General features: G+C 42.2%; 1 protein-coding gene across 2 annotated transcripts in view; it reads left to right on the top strand.

The window, feature by feature from the left end:
- Positions 1 to 27366, top strand: part of PARVA (parvin alpha) — a 123794-nt gene that overhangs the window by 81569 nt on the left and 14859 nt on the right. For both annotated transcript variants that reach the window (XM_073604061.1, XM_073604062.1), the window contains exons 5-10: positions 4084 to 4224; positions 6692 to 6807; positions 19481 to 19539; positions 21976 to 21995; positions 24228 to 24289; positions 25820 to 25888. In XM_073604061.1, coding sequence (XP_073460162.1) covers positions 4084 to 4224; positions 6692 to 6807; positions 19481 to 19539; positions 21976 to 21995; positions 24228 to 24289; positions 25820 to 25888 — 467 coding nt within the window. The remainder of the gene's footprint in view (positions 1 to 4083; positions 4225 to 6691; positions 6808 to 19480; positions 19540 to 21975; positions 21996 to 24227; positions 24290 to 25819; positions 25889 to 27366) is intronic.

Genomic DNA, 27366 nt, shown 5'->3' with positions numbered 1-27366 from the left:
TGAGAGCAGGCTATAAAATTTTCCGACAACAAAATCCGATCTGTTAAATTCACAAATTTGTGTACACAAATCCGATGCACAAAGTGCCACGCATGCTCAGAATAAATTAAGAGACGAAAGCTATTGGCTACTGCCCCGTTTATAGTCCAGACGTACGTGTTTTACGTCACCACGTTCAGAACGATCGGATTTTACGACAACTTTGTGTGACCGTGTGTATGCAAGACAAGTTTGAGCCAACATCCGTCGGAAAAAATCCATGGATTTTGTTGTCGGAATGTCCGATCAATGTCCGACCGTGTGTTCAGGGCATTAGTCTGAACACATGAGGAGAAGGTAAGCTGACAGAGAAAGAATACTGCATAACCATGACAGTATGACCCTCCCATACTTTTATATACTTGCCTATAGTTTTACTTTAAGGTCTTGGGGAACCCCTGCTAAAACCAATTCATTGGGAGTCATTGGGAAAACTGTCCCTTACATTGATGGCCAGTGGAAAGAATGACCCCCTTACATTGGTGGTCAGTGGAAAGAATGACCCCCTTACATTGGTGGCCAATGGAAAGAATTAACCCCTTATGCCGCGTACACACGAGCTGACTTTCCGGCATACTTGGTCCGGCGTACCGGAGTCCGTCAGACAATTCGATCGTGTGTGGGCTCCAGCTGACTTTTTTTTCTCAAAAGTTTGACGGACTTAGATTTGAAACATGTTTCAAATCTATCCGACGGACTCGAGTCCGGTCAAAAAGTCCGCTCGTCTGTATGCTAGTCCGACGGACAAAAACCGATGCTAGGGCAGCTATTGGCTACTGGCTATCAACATCCTTATTTTAGTCCAGTCGTACGTCATCACGTACGAATCCGTCGTACTTTGGTTGATCGTGTGTAGGCAAGTCCGTTCATTCGGAAAGTCCGTCGTAAAGTCCTTCGAAAAGTCCGCCGGGCAAAGTATGCCGTAGAGTCCGGTCGTGTATACGCGGCATTAGATTGGGGGCCAGTGGAAAGTATGACTCCCTTACATTGGTGACCAGTGGAAAGAATGATCTCCTTACATTGGTGGCCAGTGGAAAGAAAGATCTCCTTACATTGGTGGCCAGTGGAAAGAATGACCCCCTTACATTAGTAGCCAGTGGAAAGTATGACCCGCGTGCACTGATGGCCAGTAAAAAGAATGACCCTCTTACATTGGTGACCAATGGAAAGAATGAACCCCTTAGATTGGGGGCCAGTGGAAAGTATGACTCCCTTACATCGGTGGCCACTGGAAAGAATAATCTCCTTACATTGGTGGCCAGTGGAAAGAATGACCCCCTTACATTAGTAGCCAGTGGAAAGTATGACCCACGTACACTGATGGCCAGTAAAAAGAATGACCCTCTTACATTGATGGTCAGTGGAAGGAATGACCCCCTTATATTGGTGGAAAGAATGGCCCCCTTATATTCATGGCCAGTGGAAAGAATGACCCCTTACGATGGTGATCAGTGGGAAGAATGACCCCCTTAGATTGGTGGCCAATGGAAAGAACAATCCCCTTAGATTGGTGGCCAGTGGAAATAATGACGTCCTTACTTTGGTGGTCAGTGAAAAGAATGACTCCTTAACATTGGTGGCCAGTGGAAATCCACTGTTACAGATAGCTAAAAACATCATTGGTGTCCTGCAACTGGCTCCGCCAAGTGGTGTCAGCCCCAGTAGTATGCAGACACCTTCAAGGGTTAATCACAGCTCAAGGAACCTCTAGCAGCCTTTGGAGGAACCCTAGTATTCCATGGAACCCTGGTTGAGAATGACTCTGCATTATTGAGTCCAGCTCTTACTAAGTTTCAAGCCTTGATGAAGAGGGAATTGTTTGGCTTGCAAAATGCATTGGCTTTTTAATGTGATTTTACTACAAACTGTTTCATCATTTGGTTTGGCTCTCCTCTTGTATTTTTATGCTTTGAGTCACATCCTTGGTACTCATTAGAGGGGAGCCTCGCTTTAAATGAGCAGCCTCAACAAAGACAGTGAGCTCGCCAAATTACTATTTTCTCCTTATTTCTTTAAATTATTAAATGTTGAAGACCCAGCTACTCTTGTATATATTTTTATTTTATTTTACATGGTATCAGCCTCCTGCAAACCCCTGTACAGCAGCACTCATACTGAGAGAGGGAGAGGCAGCATTGGGAGCCAGTCAGGTGTGCTGCTGCAACTGTGCTAACAGGGAACATGCTGACAGGAGGAGAGAGCAGAGTGAGCATAGTGAATCTCATAAGTCTGCTATTGCTCTATCACTGTCCAGTTACAATGCTGGGGGTGGAGAGATGACACCCACTCGGAGGTGGGTAGGGGGTAGAACCAAGGGACAGTGCTTGGAGGTGGGTAGGGGTGGAACCAAGGGACAGTGTTTGTGGTGGGTAGGGGTGGAACCAAGGGACAGTGCTTGGAGGTGGGTAGGGGGTGGAACCAAGGGACAGTGTTTGGAGGTGGGTAGGGGTGGAACCAAGGGACAGTGCTTGGAGGTGGGTAGGGGGTGGAACCAAGGGACAGTGCTCGGAGGTGAGTAGGGGGTGGAACTAAGGGACAGTGCTCCGAGGTGGGTAGGGGGTGGAACCAAGGGACAGTGCTTGAAGGTGGGTAGGGGGTGGAACCAAGGGACAGTGCTCGGAGGTGGGTAGGGGGTGGAACCAAGGGACAGTGCTCGGAGGTGGGTAGGGGGTGGAACCAAGGGACAGTGCTCGGAGGTGGGTAGGGGGTGGAACAAAGGGACAGTGCTCGGAGGTGGGTAGGGGGTGGAACCAAGGGACAATGCTCGGAGGTGGGTAGGGGATGGAACCAAGGGACAGTGCATGGAGGTGGGTAGGGGATGGAGAGAAAGGGACAGTGCTCGGAGATGGGTAGGGGGTGGAACCAAGGGACAGTGCTTGAAGGTGGGTAGGGGGTGGAACCAAGGGACAGTGCTTGAAGGTGGGTAGGGGGTGGAACCAAGGGACAGTGCTTGGAGGTGGGTAGGGGGTGGAACCAAGGGACAGTGCTTGGAGGTGGGTAGGGGGTGGAACCAAGGGACAGTGCTCAGAGGTGGGTAGGGGGTGGAACCAAGGGACAGTGCTCGGAGGTGGGTAGGGGGTGGAACCAAGGGACAGTGCTTGAAGGTGGGTAGGGGGTGGAACCAAGGGACAGTGCTTGGAGGTGGGTAGGGGGTGGAACCAAGGGACAATGCTCGGAGGTGGGTAGGGGATGGAACCAAGGGACAGTGCATGGAGGTGGGTAGGGGGTGGAACCAAGGGACAGTGCTCGGATGTGGGTAGGGGGTGGAACCAAGGGATAGTGCTTCTCATAGTGAATCTCATAAGTCTGCTATTGCTCTTTCACTGTCCAGTTACAATGCTGGGGGTGGAGAGATGACACCCACTCGGAGGTGGGTAGGGGGTAGAACCAAGGGACAGTGCTTGGAGGTGGGTAGGGGGTGGAACCAAGGGACAGTGCTTGGAGGTGGGTAGGGGGTGGAACCAAGGGACAGTGCTCAGAGGTGGGTAGGGGGTGGAACCAAGGGACAGTGCTCGGAGGTGGGTAGGGGGTGGAACCAAGGGACAGTGCTTGAAGGTGGGTAGGGGGTGGAACCAAGGGACAGTGCTTGGAGGTGGGTAGGGGGTGGAACCAAGGGACAATGCTCGGAGGTGGGTAGGGGATGGAACCAAGGGACAGTGCATGGAGGTGGGTAGGGGGTGGAACCAAGTGACAGTGCTCGGATGTGGGTAGGGGGTGGAACCAAGGGATAGTGCTTGAAGGTGGGTAGGGGGTGGAACCAAGGGACAGTGCTTGGAGGTGGGTAGGGGGTGGAACCAAGGGACAATGCTCGGAGGTGGGTAGGGGATGGAACCAAGGGACAGTGCTCGGAGGTGGTAGAGCGTGCAACCAAGGGACAGTGCTCGGATGTGGGTAGGGGGAAGAAACAAGGGGTGACTCGGAAGTGGGGAGTACCTGCGCCTATTCTCTGAGGAAAAAAAGCCCTGGTTACATGTATTGAAAAAAGAGATCTGGATCACAATCGGAAATGAACTTCTAACATAGATATCCTCTTGTCTTATACAGAGAAGCTGGAAGGGGAGAAGCTGAACGTAGCGGAAGTGACACAGTCTGAAATTGCTCAAAAACAGAAACTGCAGACCGTGCTAGAGAAGATCAATGAAACCTTGAAACTACCTCCAAGGAACATCAAGTGGAACGTGGACTGTGAGTCCTGCCTTCTATTTATCCCAATCCTAATTATTTGACTTTTTAGCCCTGTCTTTCTCAACCTATATTACAAAAATAACATATTTTTCACATCTCCGGGAACCCCCTGTTAATAACCACTATATTTACAGCTCACGATACATAAACGTGAACAGTCAATTGAGACAAAAAAAACAAAACAAAACTGACGTCATTAACATATTAATTCTATTCTTTGCTATTTTATTTTTTCTATTCTATTCTTACCATCATCTTATTTCACTTTTCTTACCTTACTGTATTTATTGCAAAATGTTTCTATTTTGAATTCAAATTTATTTTCAAATCTATTTGAAAATAACGAATGTACGAAACAAATTTCCGAAAACAAATCTTTCTAACATAATCAATATGAAGAAAGAAAATTATTAACTTAATGAACGAACCCGAAAACAAATTGAAACTAATTTTTCTGTTGTGCACATCTCTAAGAGAATTAAAATTTTTAAAATTGGATTCTTTTCCAGTCGATCTCTTCTGTTAGAAATACGCGATCTATTGTTGTAATTCATTTTCTAATTCAGATAATTTTTTATTTTGGTACCTTATTTTGTTTCGTTATAATTTTTATTTCAGATTTGAATTTTTGGAATGCGGCTATATTTGTTCTATTCTATTTTTTTCTATTTTTTTATTCTTTTCCATTCTTTTATTTTATTTTCTATTTTAATGTATTCTCTTCTTTTCAATTAGACTCTAGTCTATCTTTTTGTTTACTATTCTTTTCTATTTTTCTATTCTATTATTTTCTATTCTGTTCTTTTATATTATATTCTGTTCTGTTCTATTCAATTCTTTTCTATTCTATAATTTTCTGCACCATTCAATTTTTTTCTATTCTGTTCTATTCTTTATATTCTATTATGTTTTTTTCTATTCTTTTTCTTTCAATCGTATTTCACTTTGATACCTTACTGTATTTATTGCAATATGTTTCCATTTTGAATTCTAATTCATTAATTCCATTTCAAATTCATTTGGGTAATTCATTATTTTGTTACATTATTTCGTTTTTGTTCTAATTTATTCTGGATTCATTAAAATGCGCTACTATTGTAATTCAGGAATTTCGGATTAGACATGTTCAGTTTGTTTCATTCCGAATCGAAAGTCAGACAAATTTTTTTCTTTACAATAGTAACAAATTTAAACATATCCATAATAACAAAACAAATTTTTGGACAAAATTCTAATTCAAATCGTTTTCAAATTGAATTCGAATCAGTTTCTAATTCATTTGAATAGTTTTTTAATCGAATTTCTTAAATAATGAAATAGAATAGAAAGTGAAGGAAAAGAATAGAAAATAGCATAGAAAAGAATAGAATAGAGAATAGAAGAATAGGAAAAAATAGAAGAGAAAACAAAGGGATATAATAGAAAATATAAGAATAGAATAGAAAAGAATAGAGTAAAAAAGAACAGAATAGAATAGAAAATTAAGGAATATGATAGAATAAAAAATAGAATAAAATAGAATATAACCATCTTCTGAAATTCCAATTTCAAAAAGAATAAATTTGAATTCAAATACAACATAAAAGTATAGAATCGAATAAAATAGACCGTAACCTTTTCCCAAAATTCGAATTTCGAATAGAATAATTTCAAATTTGAATAGTATAAAAAAGTATCGAATTAGAAAAACAATGGAATAGAAAGAATATAACCAAATATCCCAAATTTCAAATAAATTAAATTAAAATTTCAATAAAATACATTTGAATTTGAATAGAAAAGTAAAGAATAGAACAGAAAAAAAACCAATAGAATATTTACATAGTTAGGTTGAAAAAAGACACAAGTCCATCTAGTTCAATAGAATGGAATAGAAAGACTATATCCAGCTTCCTAAATTTGATTCAAATTCGAACAAACAAAACAAATTCCTAAAAATGAATTAAACGAATGTAACTAAACGAACTTATGTAAATACCGAATTGAAACAAAATCATCCTGCACATGTCTAATTCGGATACATTCGAATCTTAAAAAAATGAAAATTCCGTCCGAATTTCAATGTGTTGGGATGGGCTAATACTGTATAGGGTGATAGAAGCTGGACGAAGAATTGACCTGTTCTGTAGAACAGGGGTAGGCAACCTGGGGGGCCCTCTAGCGGTTGCAGAACTACAAGTCCCATCATGCCTCTGGGAGTAATTGTAACTGCCATCCTTGCAGTGCCTCATGGGAAATGCAGTTCCACAACAGCTGGAGGGCCCCAGGTTGCCTATCCCAGCTTGTGGAGAATGCTTCTCTGAGCTTCCTCCTTTTCTCATCCACTGACTTTGAACAAGCACACAGCCAGTAAAGTCCTGATCAGGTCAGTACTCGAAAAGCCAACACCTACCTACTCCCCTACCCCCCCCCCCAACCCTACCCATTTCTTTATTATTTTTCTATTAAAGTCATTTGTATTTTTCAGCTGTTCATGCCAAGTCCGTGGTGGCCATTCTGCACCTGCTGGTTGCGTTGTCCCAGTACTTCCGGGCTCCAATTCGGCTTCCGGATCACGTCTCCATACAAGTAGTTGTTGTACAGGTAGGAAAACCTCCCAAGCTGGCCGAGACATAACATGGTGCTGAAATATCTTGTTAATTAAAGTGAGTGTAAAGCCAAAACTTTTTTTTTTTTTTTTTTTATTTGGGTAAAATAGGGAAGACAGAATAGGAAGGCTTTTTTTTGCTGTTTCTGTCCCCCAAATTTGTGATGATGGCCATTGTCACCGAAACAGAAATCCAACATTTTACAGTTGTTACCGAAACAGGTATAAAGCAAAAATCTTCCCATGGGGACGTTTGTTTCGGTGAGGGTTGTCTAAGATAGTCATTCTTGTCCTTTTGGGGAGATTTCCTCTGACTTTCTGTTGCGTCTCCAACACAGGAAGTGAATGGAAATCTGGCAGGGGTTAATACATGGACTTTAAAACCCAACTCCTGGGCTGGTCCAAAAAAATTAGAGCCTGCCTTCCCCCAGCATATACAAGATTAGACATGTGCACTGCCGAACAAAATTGTTCGTTTTCATTCCATTCTTTTTTTTTTTTTTTTTTTTTTTCGGGTCATTCGTTATGACCGAAATTCGGAAAAATCCAAAAGTCTGAAAATTCGAAATAATAGCTAACCAACTAACTAATAATAACTATTAAATTATAGGTATTGGAATTTCCTTTTAAATTTGGCTGTTAGTCAATGTAACAAATACAAATTTATCCGAAATAAAGAATGCCGCAGCTAAACAAATGGAACAGAACGAATTAATAACAAATAATAATAATAAAACTTTTTTTTATTATTATTATTATTGTTTTTTTATTATTATTAATTTGTTAAATTCATATGCGTTACGTTCACTAACAGATATATTTGAAATGAAATTCCAATACCTATAATTTTAATAGTTAGTAATAGTTAAGTTATTATTAGTTAGGTTTTATTTCAGATTTTAGAATTTTCGGGTTTTCGAATTTTCGTTCTTATTTTCGGATTTTTGTTCTTTCCATTCTTATTTTCTAAATCCCAGATTTTCGAACTTAAATTTACAAATTTACGAATTTTCGAATATTCAAATTTCAAGACTTTCAAATTTTCGAATTTCCGGACTTTCACATTTACAAATTTACCAATTTCCGGATTTAGGAATTTACGTATTTCAAATTTACGAATTTTCAAACTTAAGAATTTTCTAATCTACGAATATTCGAATTTACAAAATTTCGAATTTACGGACTTTCGATTTTACGAATTTATGGATTTACGTATTTACGAACTTTCGAATTTACGAATTTTCAAATTTACAAATTTCAATTTTACGAATTTTTGAATTTTGGAATATTCGAATTTACGAATTTTCGAATATTCGATTTTACGAATTTTCGAATTTCCGGACTTTCAAATTTACGAATTTTTGAATTTTTCGAATTTTCCGATTTACGAATTTACGAATTTTCGAATTTACGTATTTTTGAATTTACAAATTTTCCAATATTCAAATTTACGTATATTCTGAAAAATTTGTTAAACTGGTTTTCATTTCTACTGTTAAAAAAAACAAAAAAAAAATGTTTTTCATTCATTCGGATATTTCCGAATTAACAAATTTGTCGAAATTTGTTAAAAACCGAATTCGGGGCTAAACGTGTCTGCCCAAGATATAATGGTCATTATCTGTGGGGGGATCTAATAGAGGGTAATACTCACCTAAACCCATGGTCTCGCCGCAGCTGGTGCTCTGGTCTTTCAACCCCAGAATTTGGGCGGGGCACTCCAGTGTCATCACAACCCATGTAAGGCCAGTAATGGCGGGTAGTCCTGCATTGTATAGGATGATGATGATGTTGGCAGCAGGGGTTGGGACACGACTGGAGAAGATGGGCATCTTTGAGTACTGGTTGTCACTATTGAAACCAACGTAGAGAAAGCCTGCAGGACTCAGGAATAAAATAACCAATTCTTCTTATTCAACCCGCCAAGATGAAACCAGCATTATATGACGGGGAGAGGTACATTTTAATTTTTCTTTGGGACAGCCAGAAGTTCCAGTTTTAATGTGCTCTGCATAAACACGAATGCTCATATTGCCTTGTTGTGCTGGTTTACTTGCGCAGCAGGTAAAGAAAAGCTAAATTCTCCGCAGTTGACCAAAAAGAAATGTTCTATAATGTGCAAGTATATACAGCATACTTCCACCTTATTTATTTATTTCAGGTACTTGTATAGCGCTGTCAATTTACGCAGCGCTTTACACATGTGTATTATACATTCAACATCAGTCCCTGCCCTCAAGGAGCTTACAATCTAAGGTTCCTAACTCACATGTATACACTATATTACCAAAAGTATTGGGACGCCTGCCTTTACACGCACATGTACTTTATTGGCATCCCAGTCTTAGTCCGTAGGGTTCAATATTGAGTTGGCCCACCCTTTGCAGCTATAACAGTTTCAACTCTTCTGGGAAGGCCGTCCACAAGGTTTAGGAGTGTGTCTATGGGAATGTTTGACCATTCTTCCAGAAGCGCATTTGTGAGGTCAGGCACTGATGTTGGATGAGAAGGCCTGGCTCGCAGTCTGCGCTCTAATTGATCCCAAAGGTGTTCTATCAGGTTGAGGTCAGTCAAGTTCCTCCACCCCAAACTCGCTCATCCGTGTCTTTATGAACCTTGCTTTGTGCACTGGTCCAAATCATTTGGTGGAGGGGGGATTATGGTGGGGGTTGTTTTTCAGGGGTTGGGCTTGGCCCCTTAGTTCCACTGAAGGGAACTCCTAAGGCGTCAGCATAGCAAGACATTTTGGAAAATTTCATGCTCCCAACTTTGTGGGAACAGTTTGGGGATGGTCCCTTCCTGTTCCAACATGACTTGTTTTTTACGGTTTTACTAACACATGTCAAAATTGAAAAATGCTGCTTAGGCATTTTGATTTGTTTTACCCCTAGCCGTGAAGGGATCAAAGAGAACATTTTACAATGAATGTGGATAACAATAACAATGTTTTACTAAATATATTATTAGTGAAACCCAAAGGCTTTGTAGAGTGTAACTCTTCATTGCTCCGACCCTTCACTGTGCAGATCCATCTTCCCGACACTTGGATAAGTTTTGAGGAGCTGTTATAGTCTTCTTAGTTGTGTAGAGATAGGCGAGAAGCACCATGTATGAATAGATCTGTGACAGCTTTAATCATGACGGGTCCTTAGAGTGGATGCTCTCAAATCAGTGTAGATTGTGAAGGTAGGTGAGGAGCACCATGCGTAAACAGATCTGTGACAGCTTAAGTGGTGGAGGGTCCTCAGATTGGGTCCTCTTAAGCAAGTGCAGATTGTAGAGGAAGGTGAGAAGTACCATGCGTGAGTAGGTATGTGACAGCTTGAATCATGGAGAGTCCTTAGAGTGGCTCCCTTAAAGCAAGTGTAGACTGTGGGCGTAAGTGAAGAGCAGAGAACCTTGTGTGTATAGGTATGTGACCGCTCGAATCATGGATGGTTCTCCTCATGGGTCTCTTCAATCAAGGGTAGATTGTGAAGGTAGGTGTGGACCAATATGCATGAATTGGTACAGTGCCTTGAAAAGGTATTCATACCCCTTGAAATTTTCCACATTTTGTTATGTTACAACCAAAAACTTTGATTTGTTTTATTGGGATTGTATGTGATAGACCAACACAAAGTGGCACATAATTGTGAAGTGGAAGGAAAATGATAAATTGTTTTCAAATTCTTTTACAAATAAATATGTGAAAAGTGTGGGGGGCATTTGTATTCAGCCCCTTTTACTCTGATACCCCTAACTAACATTTAGTGGAACCAGTTGCCTTCAGAAGTCACCTAATTAGTAAAAAGTCCACCTGTGTGTAATTTAATCGCAGTATAAATACAGCTGTTCTGTGAAGTTTGTTAGAGAACTTTAGTGAACAAACAGCATCATGAAGGCCAAGGAACACACCAGACAGGTCAGGGAGAAAGTTGTGGAGAAGTTTTAAAGCAGGGTTAGGTTTATAAAAAAATCTCCCAAGCTTTGGACATCTCACGGAGCACTATTCAATCCATCATCAGAAAATGGAATGAGTATGGCACAACTGCAAACCTACCAAGACATGCCCGTCCACCTAATCTGACAGGCCGGGCAAGGAGAGCATTCATCAGAGAAGCAGGCAAGAGGTCCATGGTAACTCTGGAGGAGCTGCAGAGATCCACAGCTGAGGTGGGAAAATCTGTCCACAGGACAACTATTAGTCGTGCTCTCCACAAATCTGACCTTTATGGAAGAGTGGCAAGAAGAAAGCAATTGTTGAAAGAAAGCAATAAGATGTCCAGTTTGCAGTTTGTGAGATGCCATGTGGGGGACACAGCAAACATGTGGAAGAAGGTGCTCTGGTCAGATGAGACCAAAATTGAACTTTTTGGCCTAAAATCAAAACACTATGTGTGGCAGAAAACGAACACTGCACATCACCCTGAACACACCATCCCCACCGTGAAACATGGTGGTGGCAGTATCATGTTGTGGGGATGTTTTTCTTCACCAGAGACATCGAAGCTGCTCACAGTTGATGGGAAGATGGATGGAGCCAAATACAGGGCAATCTTAGAAGAAAACCTGTTAGAGTCTGCAAAAGACTTGAGATCGGGGCGGAGGTTCACCTTCCAGCAGGACAACGACCCTAAACGTACAGCCAGAGCTGCAAGGGAATGGTTTAGATCAAAGCATATTCATGTGTTAGAATGGCCCAGTCAAAGTCCAGACCTAAATCCAATTGAGAATCTGTGGCAAGACTTGAAAATTGCTGTTCACAGACGCTCTCCATAGAATCTGACAGAACTTGAGATATTTTGCAAAGAAGAATGGGCAAAAATGTCCCTCTCTAGATGTCCAAAGCTGGTAGAGACATCCCCAAAAAGACTTGCAGCTGTAATTGCAGAGAAAGGTGGTTCTACAAAGTATTCGGGGGGGCGCCATACAAATGCCCCCCACATTTTCACAGATTTATTTGTAAACAATTGACTAATTAGGTGACTTCTGAAGGCAATTGGTTCCACTAGATTTTAGTTAGGGGGCTGAATACAAATTTACCCCACACTTTTCACATATTTATTTGTAAAAGATGTTGAGAACCATTTATCGTTTTCTTTCCACTTCACAATTATGTGCCACTTTGTGTTGGTCTATCACATAAAATCCCAATAAAATACATTTACGTTTTTGGTTGTAACATGACAAAATGTGGAAAATTTCAAGGGGTGTGAATACTTTTTCAAGGCACTGCACAAGAGTTGAGAAGATGGTCCAGCAAGGAAACATTGGGTCATATTTCCACCACAAAGACTTTGGGTAGTACTGAGCTTCAACCCAATTCATCTCCGGTGCTGACATTGACCCTATGATAAGATATGCTGCCTCTCATTTATTTGTGTCTTTTTTGTGCTGTATTTTCCAAAGTGTTCTGTTGACTTATTTCCAATCCTGCTCTCAGTACTTCAGTCCCCTTTACTGTTGAGTACCCAAAGGGATTTTAAACAGAAAGTGTAATAGATTTCTTAAAACTGCATGAAAATGATTGTATTTTTTTTCTCTTCTTTCACCTTGGGCGAGATTCAATTTGTGTCCCTTTTTTTTCTTTTTTTTAAACACAAGACATCTATGTCTGACGTGCGTAATTAATGAGTGCTACACTTGTTGCCAACCTCCCAACCTGATTATCCCCATTTGTAGGACTATATTGAGATGTGCACTAGCTCGCTTGACACTTAATAAATAGCCAGCACGTGGGTAATGGTCTGCAGAGCACACTGCAATTAGCCTGTCAGATTTGATTTACTACAAAGTGTATCTGATTTTAGGTTGAAACGGGAGCACGTAATGACTGTTGTGTGATGTATGTTAATTTTAAGCATTTAAGGACAGCCACATACAAAAGTATTTGTTTTTCCCGTACAGTATCTTCACGAGCTGAGTTTTGTATTCACAAAAAAAAAATATATATATATATATATAGAATTTATTTTTCTTTTGTTGGAATTAACAAAAAAAGAAAGCTGTCCACCAAAACCCGGGTAAATCCAGCACTGCCTTCTTAAAATGGAAGCTGTTTATATATCATCTTTGGCACATATTTACTATTCGCAACATTAGGATCATTCTACTGTAACCTTTCTCAAGCTTTTGAACACAGAGGAACCCTTGAAATAACTTTCTGGTCTCAAGAAGCCTCTGCTAAAAATTACTGTATCTACAACATGATACATTACGTGTGATGGTCAGTGGGAAGAATGTTCCCTACACTTGTGGACATTGGGAAGCATTACCCCCTTACAGATCGCTAAAAAGAACAATGGTGTCGGTGCAAATGGATCTGGAAGGTAGAAATTGCTCATTGCTGAAGGAACCCCTTGCAACCTTTGGAGGAATCATAGGGTTGCATAGAACCCTGTCTGAGAAACCCTACTCTTTTGGGGGTTATTGCTTCCATGGAACCCTGTCTGAGAAACCCTATTCTATGGGGTTATTGCTTTCATGAAACACTGTCTGAGAAACGCTACTCTATGGGGGTTATTGCTTCCATGGAGGCCTGTCTGAGAAACCCTGTTCTATGGGGTTATTGCTTCCATGAAACACTGTCTGAGAATCCCTACTCTATGGGGGTTATTGGTTCCATGGAACCCTATCTGACAAACCCTACTCTATGGGGTTATTGCTTCCATGGAACCCTGTCTGAGAAACCCTACTCTGTGGGGTTATTGCTTCCGTGAAACACTGTCTGAGAAACCCTGCTCTATGTGGGGTTACTGGTTCCATAGAACCCTGTCTGAGCAACCCTACTCTATGGGTTTTTTGCTTCCATGGAACCCTGTCTGAGAAACCCTACTCTATGGGGTTATTGCTTCCACGGAACCCTGTCTGAGAAACCCTACTCTATTGGGTTATTGCTTCCATGGAACACTGTCTGAGAAACCCTACTCTATGGGGTTATTGTTTCCATGAAACACTGTCTGAGAAAACCTACTCTATGGGGGTTATTGGTTCTAATGAACCCTGTCTGGGTTGTGCTGGGACCAATCCTATTTAATTTGTTCATAAACGATCTAGAGGATGGGATAAACAGTTCAATCTCTGTATTTGCAGACGATACTAAGCTAAGCAGGGCAATAACTTCTCCGCAGGACGTGGAAACCTTGCAAAAAGACCTGAACAAATTAATGGGGTGGGCGACTACATGGCAAATGAGGTTCAATGTAGAAAAATGTAAAATAATGCATTTGGGTGGCAAAAATATGAATGCAATCTATACACTGGGAGGAGAACCTCTGGGGTAATCTAGGATGGAAAAGGACCTGGGGGTCCTAGTAGATGATCGGCTCAGCAATGGCATGCAATGCCAAGCTGCTGCTAACAAAGCAAACAGAATATTGGCATTAAAAGGGGGATCAACTCCAGAGATAAAACGATAATTCTCCCGCTCTACAAGACTCTGGTCCGGCCACACCTAGAGTATGCGGTCCAGTTCTGGGCCCCAGTCCTCAGGAAGGATGTACTGGAAATGGAGCGAGTACAAAGAAGGGCAACAAAGCTAATAAAGGGTCTGGAGGATCTTAGTTATGAGGAAAGGTTGCGAGCACTGAACTTATTCTCTCTGGAGAAGAGACGCTTGAGAGGGGATATGATTTCAATTTACAAATACCGGACTGGTGACCCCACAATAGGGTTAAAACTTTTTCGCAGAAGAGAGTTTAACAAGACTCGTGGCCACTCATTAAAATTAGAAGAAAAGAGGTTTAACCTTAAACTACGTAGAGGGTTCTTTACTGTAAGAGCAGCAAGGATGTGGAATTCCCTTCCACAGGCGGTGGTCTCAGCGGGGAGCATTGATAGCTTCAAGAAACTATTAGATAAGCACCTGAATGACCGCAACATACAGGGATATACAATGTAATACTGACACATAATCACACACATAGGTTGGACTTGATGGACTTGTGTCTTTTTTCAACCTCACCTACTATGTAACTATGTAACTATGTCTGAGAAACCCTACTCTATGGGGTTATTGCTTCCATGGAACCCTGTCTGAGAAACCTTATTCTATGGGGTTATTGGTTCCATGGAACCCTGTCTGAGAAACCCTACTCTTTGGGGTTATTGCTTGGAGTGCATAAGGTTGGATGTCTACAGGCTCCAATGATGGAAATAAGGACCCTTGTCACCCACTTCCAACAAAATCACGAGGGTATATAAAGTCAATATTTTATATTATTGGATAGAGTACTTAAAGATTAAAAACCATGCCGATGTTTTGGTTGCTCAAAGCATAAAAATACAACAAGAGTGTCAAACCAAATGGTTAGAGTCCAAATCACTTTGATGGTTCATTTTGTGATCACATAAAGCAGCCAATGCATATTGGGGACCAAACCGTTCCCCAAAATACACTGGTTGTTTTTAACCACTTGAAGACCGCTTAATGTACGTATATGTTGTGGCTTTTGTGGTATACCCAGATGATGCTTGCAGCTACAGACATCATCCAAGTATTGTTTTTTTCAGGCGGCGATCGTTTTTTGTTTTTTTTTGTAAAAGCCATCCTAGCAGCTTATTAGCCATTGGATTGCCTTGACAGGCGGCAGGAGGGGTCCCGGCGTCCGCCGATGCCTCTCTGGGCTCTACCGTCCCACCGGCGAGCCCAGAATGATTCCACCAGCTTCCCATAGAGCTGATCGAGTACCGAACGGTCCCTGATCAGAAATCGGAAGCGATGAGTATTTTGTCACTTCCAGTTTCCCCAATTGTAACCAGCTCCATTTTTAAATTGTGAAAGCATCTGATCACACCGATCTTTTAAGGGCAGGGGTCTAATAAACCCTAGATCTCTCCATAAAGAGTACCTGTCACTGCCTATGGCTGTCTCAAGCGATGTTCACACTCCTTGTGACAGCAAAAAAGTGATAAAAAAAAAAATTAAAGAAAAAGTGTAAAAATAAAATAATACATTTAAAAAAAAAAACTTAAAGCGCCCCTGCCTTTTTGTGCTCGCACTCAAAGGCGAACACATGCATTGGTCCCGCGCGCATTCGTAAACAGCGATCACACCACACATTAGAAATATTGGCCGCGAACATAAGAGTGAGAGCAATAATTCTAGCGCCAGACCTCCTCTGTAACTCTAAAATGGTAACCTGTAAAGTCTTTTAAAGCGTTACTTATGGAGATTATTAAGTACCGTTGTTTTTCAGAGTTTCACAGGTGTATGCAATTTTAAAATGTGACAGGTTGGGTATCTATTTACTCGGCGTAACATCATCTTTTTTATTTTACAAAAAAATTATATTGTGTTTGTGTGCATTAGAATTCATTAAAGTAGATTTTTTCAGAAGACTGTGCTTTCGAAAAATGGCTGCGTAAATACCGCGTGGCATAAAAAATTGCACACCATTATATTCTCTAGGGCCTCTGCTATAAAAAAAAATATATAATATTTAGGGGTTCTAATTCATTTTCTAGCAAAAAAAAAAAATACATTTACATGTAACCAAAAAGTGTCAGAAAAGGCCCGGTCTTAAAGAGATTTTGATCATAGTATGAATTAATAAAGCAATTTGAACTCCATTGAGTTTGGAGATCCTCTTGTATTTTTATGCTTTGTCATATTCTTAATACCCACCAAAGGGGGTCCATGTTTCATGAAAGCAGCTTGGTTAGAGCCAAGGAGCTCCCAAAAGATTATGTTCTCCTTAGCCATTTGATCAAAAATGTTGAAGTTCTAGTGCCTCCTGGAAATGTTCCTTTGGAGTTTTTATTGCTACCTGTGTCCTCCTCAGAGGGAGATGCACCCTCCTATAATTGACCTAATGACCATTGTCACCAGGAGTGACTGGAAATTAGTTGTCACCAAAAGAAAAGTTGAGGGGAAATCTTCCAACGAAGAAACTTGTTCTGATGACAGATGTCTAATGGGGCGTACACACGGTCGGACTTTTCGTCTACAAAAGTCCGACAGCCTGTCCGACAGACTTCCGGCGGACTTTCGGCGGACTTGCAGCAGACTTTCTAACGAACTGACTTGCCTACACACGACCACACAAAAGTCCGACGGATTCGTACGTGATGACGTACAGCGGACTAAAATAAGGAAGTTCATAGCCAGTAGCCAATAGCTGCCCTAGCGTGGGTTTTTGTCCGTCGGACTAGCACACAGACAAGCGGATTTCGGGGTCCGTCGTAGTTACGACGTAAAGATTTGAAGCATGTTTCAAATCTAAAGTCCGTCGGATTTGAGGCTGAAAAAGTCTGCTGAAAGTCCGGAGAAGCCCACACACGATCGGATTACCAGCCAGCTTTAGTCCGTCGGCGTCCGTTGGACTTTTGTAGACGAAAAGTCCGACCGTGTGTACGCCCCATAAGGGAATAACCCTCACTTTGTAGAGATGTCCTCTTGAGTACTTCACATGCAGTGAAGGAACATTTCTCCAATGGGATGCAGACAATAAAAAATAGCCAGGGTATTTTGTGACCTTGTGATCAATTGTGCTTTCAAAACCGCTTGTTTATAACATTAACATTACAGCTTACATTCAGCTGTGTTGGCTATCATCAGAGGAAGATATGGAAACCATGGCATCTGTGGGGCATGGCTTGGTTGAGGTATACCCCTTTGTTGGAAGTCATTACAGGTACATGATTTTTGATTTGAGGAGCCAATTCTGTAACATTTCGGTCAACCAAATGTTTTGGTTCCTTTGGGCAAACCTCACCAAACTTACTTTTGGTACTTCAATAACAGCTTCTTATATTGTTGCTAAACCATTATTTAAACTTTGCCATGCTTTTGTAGCTGTCTTTCTCACTACTTTGGAGATCCACCCCTTTGTCTTGCTAACAATTTGCCATCGGGAACAGTAAGTCATGGGAAACCCGAATTTTTATGGTTATCAACAGAGCAGGTGTTGAGTCTTTCAATGGAAAGACTTGTTCCAGTGACAGCTGTCTAAAGCTTGCCACACACTCATGTTTTTGAACAACCGCTCATCAAATATCGTTGGACATAGCATTCGATGTGCCCACCATTGACTTCCGCTGTAACTTAATTTTTATTGGATTGTCATACCATTGTATAGAATTTTACCAATACAATACAAATGTTTTTTTTCCCAACTGAGGAAGACATTCACAGTCAGAATTTCATTGATGATAAAGTGTAACCATCCTGAGCCTTCACATTTCCTCATCCATATGGTTGAAAATGATCATTGACTTGCCCCTATTAACCATTAGAAAATTGATCGAGCGATTCGAAAACAGACTTTAGGAGCAAAATTCTACCAGTGCATGGACAGCTTAAGAGGGGACTTCTCTTTACTTTGGAGAGATTTGCTCTCACCTCCTGCTGTGTCTCTAGGACAGTGCCCTCCAAACTGTGGCCCACGGGCTTTTGCTTGCATTTAGCCAGCCCTTGGGGCACTATTCCTCCCGTTGACACAAATGATGGGGCACCATTCCTCCACAGACACAAGGAACTATTCCTTCCACTGGCATCAATGTTAAGGCACTATTCCTCCCACATATACAGTACCAATGAGGCTGCACTATTCCTCCCAGTGACACCAATGATGGAGCACTATTCCCCCCAGTGACACCAAAGAGCCCATGGGCCGAATTTGGCCCTTTGCTTACTTTTATCTGGCCCTTGGGGCACTATTCCTCCCACATATACCAACAAGGCTGTACTATTCCTCCCAGTGACGTCAATGATGGAGCACTATTCCTCCCAGTGACACCAAAGAGCCCATGGGCTGAATTTGGCCCTTTGCTTACTTTTATCCGGCCCTTCGGGCACTATTCCTCACACTGACACCAACGATGGGGCACCATTCCTCCCACTGACACCAACAATAGGGTGTTATTCCCCCCCAATGACACTAAAGATGGGACTTTCTTCCTCCTCACACTGACCACCATGTCTGAGGAATTGTGTACTCCCACCAATACCAGAACAATTTTCTTTATTCATTGGCCACAGTCTGCCCCACTCCTCATGTCTGAAGCACTGTAAACTGGCCCTTTGTTTGGAAAAGTTTGGAGACCCCTGCCCTAGGCCCTAATGTCACTGGCAGGGAAGGGGTTAACGCTAGGGGGCGATCAAGGGGTCAAATGTGTTTCCTGGGAGGTGTTTTGTATGGGGGCTGGGCTGACTGGAGGAGGAGAAAGATCGCTGTTCCTCATCACTAGGAACAGCAGATCTCTCTCTAACTCCCCTGTCAGAACGGGGATCTGTCTGTTTACATTGACAGATCCCCGTTCTGGCTCTCGTTCCCGTGATCGCGGGTGGCCGGCGGACTTCGCAGCTGCCGGCCACGCGCATCGGGTCCCCCACCGTACAGTGGGCGCACGCCTGCTACAGCTCTTTGAAGGAGCTGACATACCCCTGCCCTAGGACAGGAAGTAAATGCAAATCTCATTAGCAAGACACAGATATCCCCAACCCAACCAGGGTTTAAACCATTCCCTTGTCTGTGCAAATCAAAAAAAAAAAGAATAATAATAATAATAATAAGGCTTACATATACCTATATTGCAGATTGTGCCTATTCATGCATGCAGACAACTTTCCGCCGTTTTGAAAGATGTACGTGGGACTTTTGGGGGAGATTTTCGTTCCAAGCGTTTAGCATATGTAACAAGTAATGTTAACTCATCACTTCTATGAATGCCTTTTTTCCTGTACAGAAGCTGGATGGAATGTTGCAGTCGCGCCAGATTCAGGAGGAAATCACTGGTGACACAGAGTACGTAATACTACCATTTAATCGGACGCAGATGTCTGTGAGAAAGGCTGCTCATGCATTGATGCTAATGAGGACCTGCGGTGGTGGAGGTGGCAGTCAGTGTCCTCTCACTTGGCCCGTGAAGTAGCCCAGAAGGAATGAAGGGATGGGGATAGGGGAAAGCAAAAAGGGTGATTGTCCCAGGCTCGTTTTTACGAATGAGAGCAGAACTATGAGGGAATTAGGTCATTCTATGGCGCTGAACATGCTGTACATGAAGAGGACCTGCCCTATTTATAAAGTTACTTGGATGGAAACAATGACTTTTTTTTTTAATATTTATTATTAGCCAAAAAGTCTATTTTCAGGATTAGTTTTTCCTACAGAGACAGATGACCCGTCTCTGTGCTGAGACTCTGGTCTATTTTAGGACATTTACACACTTCTGTTCTACATCAGTCTTCCCTGTAACCTCCTTCACCCTCCCAAGCAATGACACCTCCTCCATGCTACAGCCTTTAGGGATACCAATAATAGAAAAAAGACGCCACTGCCCCCCACCTATAACTGGCCATTGCAGCAAGCAGCATTGGTCGGTTAAGTGAGCTTGGAGTTTTCCTTGGATTTATCCTTGGCCTTTTTTCTTTAAGGATACCAAACCTTAATGTGGATCCATAGCCAAACCTTGTTAATTGGAACCCCTGTGAAGTCTGTTTTGCTAAACATGTACAAAAAAGGGTGCCGCGCTGATGGTCATATTGTCCAGAATGGGGTTTTTTTTACGTATCATGTGACCCTAAAATTGACTGGCCGCAGTGTTATTTTGATAATACTTGTGTAAGGAAAAAAAAAAAAAGATACTGTCACCAGCAGGTTGTACAACTTGCTGCTAGTATTGGGTTTTACATACACATGTGTTATCAAAATCCCACTTAGGCCAGTAAATTTTGAGGTCCTATGATATATATAAGCACTAAAGAAGGGTCAGTGTCTGTACCCTCGAAGCATGATGGCTTTCTTTCTTTCATTTAATTGTTTTCATAAAAAATATTTAACCACTTACAGACCGGAAGATTTTCCCCCTTAACTACCAGGCCAGTTAAAAAAAGAAAAACGAAAAAAAAAAACCCTAAGCGGGGCTTTTATGCAGCCAATGATATATGATTTAAAAAAGTAATGGGATAATCACATTTAATTTTATTGGTACAAAAGTTATAAAAGATAATCACTTCTGACATTAAAAGTCAAGACATGAGCTGTGGTACAAAAAATTATTAAAAAGCCGGCAACAATGTACAGTACAGTGTATCCAAAGCAACAAGATCAAAATTTGTTAATGATGTACTGACGCGTTTCGACCCCAATGGGTCTTCTTCAGAGGACAGATGGTTAACAACTGCAAAAGTGTAAGCGGGTATCACAATCTTTTAAAACAACACAAACAAGAAATATATATAAGTACATTCAATTTATGAACATCTTCACGTATTACATAGTTACCAGTAGAGTTGCTTCCAATGATTGTGGATAGCCGTGATGTGGGGGAGTTGTCCCTTCCCTTTTTCTCTCTGCTTTCCAGACGGTGAGCCAACCCCCCAGAGAGCAAGCATTGAGTTAACTCGCCTTGCAAGGATCACACAAAAACTACCCTCACACAACCAGTGGAGGAGGGGGGGCTACGAGTGCACTGCACCTGTAGTAAAGTAACAGTCATACTCAATTACATAAAGGGGAATTGCTTGTTTCTAACATATTAGAAAAAGGAGAAAGAATGGCCAATTATAATAGCTGTAAATCAAACCAATGGGGATGAGGTCCAGGCCATTTGTTATTTTATTAGCTATTACAAAATATATCTATGAGTAGCCCTGATGAAGAGGACCAGATCCCAGAAACATGTTGGCTCTTTTTATCAAGCATTCTAACTCCATAAAGATTACCACAATGAAGTGCATTCTTTTGGAGATGGGCATTGCTGCTAATGACAGAATTGAGCTTTCTCATTTTTTTTGGTCCACCTCATTCTAAATTGTGGAACATTTTGACCTCTCCATGTTGCCAGATAAGCAGCGTAATGTTTCTAGTTGATACAGACTTTAGCTAGCACCCGTAAGCCCCTCATTCCCCCAAATAAAAAAGCATAGAGGCTATGTGTAGATAAGGACTCCTGACATTTATGATCCACTTTTTATGGATCCAAGACTTGGAAATGATTGAAGATAGAGGGTTACCTCCCCGAAAACTGTAATATTATATTTAATCTACCAAACCCAGCAATGCCTGGTCACTCTACAGAGCATGCATGTCATTGCTGTGCTCATCGTCTGTCTGTAGACAGTCAAGCTTTCTTGTTTTTTCTTATTTTTGAGCTAATAAATAATTAGGTAGAAATGACTATAGTTCTGTTCTGTAATCTGAAGATCAATTTTTAATCAGTTTTTTCTTCTCTCTCCAAAGGGCCTTATCGGGCAGACATGGTAAGAATTTATATTTTTGAATTGTTTTTTGTATTTGGATTTTGCATGATACACATTTCAGAGAGTCCCTGAACCACCCTTCACACATATCACTGCACTCTTCGAATAACACTTCAGAACTAAATGTAGAGAATAATTTGGGGAAATTAGTATTTGTGGAAATTATTATTATGAATTAATAATATTAATTATTAATATTATTATTAAGTATTATTCTACATTGCTCATTACATAAGCCTGCGGGCCTTCACTCCTTCAGCTCCACAGCCTTCAACTCCAGATCAGAGGATCTGCACTCAAATGTAAGGATAATATAGAGTAGAAGAAAAGGCTGAAATGTGTTCCTTTCCTGGTGAAAATGCTGCTCCTGGATCCCTGCAGTAGTGCGCACACAAAAACGCTACTAAAAAGCAGAATTAGAACTCTGATCCTTGGCTTTAGGAGAACTCACATGACCAAATGTCCAGGAGATTGATGATATGATAAGCATTTTGTCCAGCATATATATGTATACATAGCCCTTGGGAAAGCCTGATTGCATTGCACGTACATCTATGACTGACGAGCACCTCACCCTTGCAACTTTGTTAGATATAGTGATATATATATATATATATATATATGTATAAATACACATACATACACACATACTGTAACAAAAGTAAGTACACCCCTCACATTTTTGTAAATATTTTCTTCTATCTTTTCATGTGACAACACTGAAGAAATGACACTTTGCTACAATGTAAAGTAGTGAGTGTACAGCTTGTATAACAGTGTAAATTTGCTGTCCCCTCCAAATAACTCAACACACAGCCATTAATGTCTAAACCGCTGGCAACAAAAGTGAGTACACCCCTAAGTGAAAATGTCCAAATTGGGCCTAATTAGCCATTTTCCCTCCCCGGTGTCATGTGACTCGTTAGTGTTACAAGGTCTCAGGTGTGAATGGGGAGCAGGTGTGATAAATTTGGTGTTATCGCTCTCACTCTCTCATACTGGTCACTGGAAGTTCAACAGGGTGCCTCATGGCAAAGAACTCTCTGAGGATCTGCAAAAAAGAATTGTTGCTCTACATAAAGATGGCCTAGGCTATAAGAAGATTGCCAAGTCCCTGAAACTGAGCTGCAGCAGGGTGGCCAAGACCATACAGCGGTATAACAGGACAGGTTCCACTCAGAACAGGCCTCGCCATGGTCGACCAAAGAAGTATGTTTACAAAAATGTGAGGGGTGTACTCACTTTTGTGAGATACTGTATATATACAGTGTATATATAATGTATATCATTTTTCCTGCCAATTAATTTCTAACTTTGTCCATCCATTCTCGGTCCTGATATTTACACCGTTAATAGTTATAGTTAGAAAAAGCTAACTTTAACTGTTCTTAAAAATGTTCTGTTTCCCCTCCTACCTATCCTGTGTACCTTGTATATAAAAGATCGGTGTACTTACCCTGTTTTTAACCCAGGCCATTCATGTGATCCCGCAGCTCTGGCTCCCCTGTGTCAGTGAGTGGCTGCTGCAGGGGAGAGGAGGGAGCAACAACAGTGGGCCATAGGAGTCTATGGATGACGTCATGGCTCTGGGAAATCACATCTGTTGAGCGCTCTCTGACACGGTTGGAGCTGCTGAATCATGTGACCGGACTGGATTATTAAAAGTTAAGTCCATGGATATTTTTTTTTTTTATACAGGGTATGCAGGATAGGTAGGAGAAGAAGGGAACTTTTTTTTAAGAATAGTTAGCCTTTAGTACCACTTTAAAGCAATTGTAAGGGTAAACATTTTTGGAATTGCACAGAGCGGCCGCAAACCTCCCCTTCTTGAGTCCCCCGCTGGTGCTCCTGGCCCCTCCTCTCTGTCCAGTGCCCCCATGGGAAGCGGCTTCCCATGGGGGGCACTTGCACTTGTGCTTGTGCGCGCTCGCTCCTGAGCCCCGTTGCTGCGTCCATTGACACAAACAGCGGGACTCGTCCCCACCCACCCCCCATGCTCCCTCATCACTGGCTTTGATGGACAGCACTGGGAGCCAATGGCTCCTGGTGGCTCAGCAAAGCCAGCGAGACCCGGACCATGTTTAGGCTTCAGAACCACTTTAAGTGCTACGGCACATATTTGTTTATTGGGAGACCAAAACTCTACTCTAATAAGAGGTGAAATTATCAAATAATATGTGTGCTCCAGCACTGCTTATTGAGTTTTTATATGTTTTTTTTTTCTCCTTCCAGAAAGAGATGCATTTGATACGCTCTTTGACCATGCACCGGATAAACTGAATGTAGTAAAGAAGGTTAGATATCGCTTTTTTCTAAGTGCCCTTGATCTTGGCCTTTTGGGATATGTTGGATACGTTACTAGTGAGTCTTGTTGGGGTTCACAAGATCATTGCACATTGCTTTTCTTATGTTAACATCAGGAAAAGGAATGGAGCAAAGCTCAACTTGCAAAGAGGTCACCTTGATTGATTTGGTTTATCCAAAGGTAAATTTTTCTAGTTTTGGGTTGAGCAGGGAAAGGTTAAAACTCCTCTCTGTGCCCCATTGGGGGGAATTTTCTTTTCCTGTCTAGTAAGAACATTTACCATTTTGAGTTGCACTAAACCAGGAGTCTTCCAATGGTGACACTTGTTCTGGTGCCAAAACTCTAAGCTGGAATTTTGCTCACTTTTGAGAGGTCTTCTCTTATATCCTATACTGTTGGTGGACAGAAAGTGGAGGAAAACATTCTGGTCCAGAATTTTTGCGGTCTTCCAGAACCTGTTTCACCTCATAGTCCTTAGGGGTGCTAAGTTAGCTCTTCTTCATTGCCCAACCCCAGGTCTTTACCCTCAACAAAAACTGGCAACGTATCTCTTCTAATAGACTATAGCTAAGGCCTGGAAGAAGCGCTTGGTCTACTTACAAGAAGTCATAAACCGTATGAATCTAACGTTAGTCAACAAAAAAATGTCTAACTCCCAACCCAAATTTTTGAAAATATGGGTACCATGGCTTAATTACCTTCTTTACACCTTGCAAGTCTATCAAATTTCTAGCCTTACGTTTGGACAGGAACCCAAGTCTGCAGGGACTCCTTATAAACCCTTCTTTACTTTTTCCCTCCTCCTTTTTCCCTCTTATCCCTTTTGCCTGCCTTTTGTTCTCCTACTCGGAACTTATTTTTGTCCACTCAAAAGAACTCTTCAACCCCTTGTGGCAGCCTACTTGGCCTGCAGCCCACCAACTCTGATGCAAACCTTGAACACTCTGCCCCTTGGGAGTCTGAATCCATGTGTTACTTCTGTGGTGACCTCTGTTTTCTACAAATGTTTTAGCTCCTGCGTGGGCTTTCCAGTTGTTCATATCTCCTTTGTGGAAAAAATCAATAAAATTATTGAATGAGAAAGTGGAGGAAAACCTCCTCATATGGGACATATAAAAAAAAGGGGCAGGGGTTTAAAACCCTTCCCTACTTTATGCAAAACAAAAAGAGAAAAAAAAATGGCATTAGATACACAGTCCTTTAAACTAACCTGTGAAACTCTGGGAATCCTTTGTCATGTGTTAAATATTTATTGATAAAACAAAGATTGTATATCGTCATCATTTTAAAAATATAAACAGCATTTAAACTAGTAATAAGAAAACATTAGAAAACAGCCTCAAACACACCGATATCACACTAGGATAACAAAATAAAAAATGTATCAAATAAATAAAATCAGTTATCGTAAAACTGAACCCAAACCATTTTGTTTTCTATTCTAAGTGGATTCTGCTCATTTTCTCAAACTATCGCTCGGACACCAAGTATTTACTGTATTTTTTAATCTGCATTTCAGACTTTGATCACGTTTGTTAACAAACACCTAAATAAGCTGAACCTGGAAGTGACAGAGCTGGAGACACAGGTGAGATAATATATTGGTCTAGTTCAGGGGTATTGGATTAAAATTTATGGAGGTCTGATCAGTAAAATTTTCTTCCAACAGAGGTCCGAATCTCATGTTTATGGGAAGACTCAGATCCTTCCCATCACATACCCCCCCCTTATATCACAATCCTGTTCTTACTTCAGTGTTCTCAGTCCCCCGCACATCACTGTCCCCCCCCCTTCACAGTAGTGTACTGAACCCCCTTTATTCAGAGTCATCAACCACCTTTCAAATCATCACCCCCCCAATCCAGGGTACTGTCCCCTGCCTCCCTTCACATCACCCCCCCGCACACACAGCACTGCCCCCATTCACATCACCTGCCTCCTCTTCACATCACCCCCCCCCCCAGCACTGCCTCCCTTCACATAACCCCCCCTCTTCACATCACCCCTCCTCTTCACACCATCCCCCACCCACAGCACTGCCTCCTTTCACATCACCTGTACCCTCTTCTCAACCCCCCCCCCACACACACACACACCCACAAAGCACTGCCTCCCTCCACATCACCCCCCCCACACACAGCACTGCCTCCCTCCACATCACCCCCCCCCAGGACACCCTCCCTTCACATCACCCCCCCTCTTCACACCACCCCCCACCCACAGCACTGCCTCCCTTCACATCACCCCCCTCTTCACAACACCCCCCCTCCACAGCACTGCCTCCCTCCACATCACCCCCCCCCCCACAGCACTGCCTCCCTTCACATCACCCCCCCTCTTCACATCACCCCCCCTTTTCACACCACGCCCCACCCACAGCACCGCCTCCTTTCACATCACCTGTACCCTATTCTCACCCCCCCACACACACACACCCACAAAGCACTGCCTCCCTCCACATCACCCCCCCCACACACACACAGCACTGCCCCCCCTTACATCACCCGTCCCCCCTTCACAACACCCTCCCCCCACACACACACAGCACTGCCTCCCTTCACATCACCCACTGTCTTCACAACACCCCCCCTCCATAGGACTGCCTCCCTTCACATCACCTGTACTCTCTTCTCAACCCCCCCGCCCCCACACACACACACACACACACACACACACACACAAAGCACTGCCTCCCTCCACATCACACCCCCCCCCCCCCCCACACACACACACACAGCATTGTTATCCTTCACATCACATGCCTTCTCTTCACATCACCCCCCACACAGAACTGCCCCGCCTTCAGATCACTCCCCCCCACACACACACACAGCATTGCCACACTACAGCACATTACAAACCCCCCCCCCTCACAGCACGCAACCGCCCCCCCCCCCCCAACATCACAAATACCCCACACACACAAAGTAGTGTGCTCTGCACTCTTCACATCACACCCCCATAGCATTGCCCCCCCACACACACATCCCCCACCCTCCCTTTACATCACCTTCCCCCCTTTGGTTTTTGCTAGACATGTGCAATTTGTTTTGTTCCAAATTAGTT

This window comes from Aquarana catesbeiana, linkage group LG11, assembly GCF_042186555.1.
Source record: "Aquarana catesbeiana isolate 2022-GZ linkage group LG11, ASM4218655v1, whole genome shotgun sequence".
NCBI classification, from domain to species: Eukaryota; Metazoa; Chordata; class Amphibia; order Anura; family Ranidae; genus Aquarana; species Aquarana catesbeiana.
Note: the sequence above shows the minus strand (reverse complement) of the source record. Positions and strands in the feature narration are given on the sequence as shown.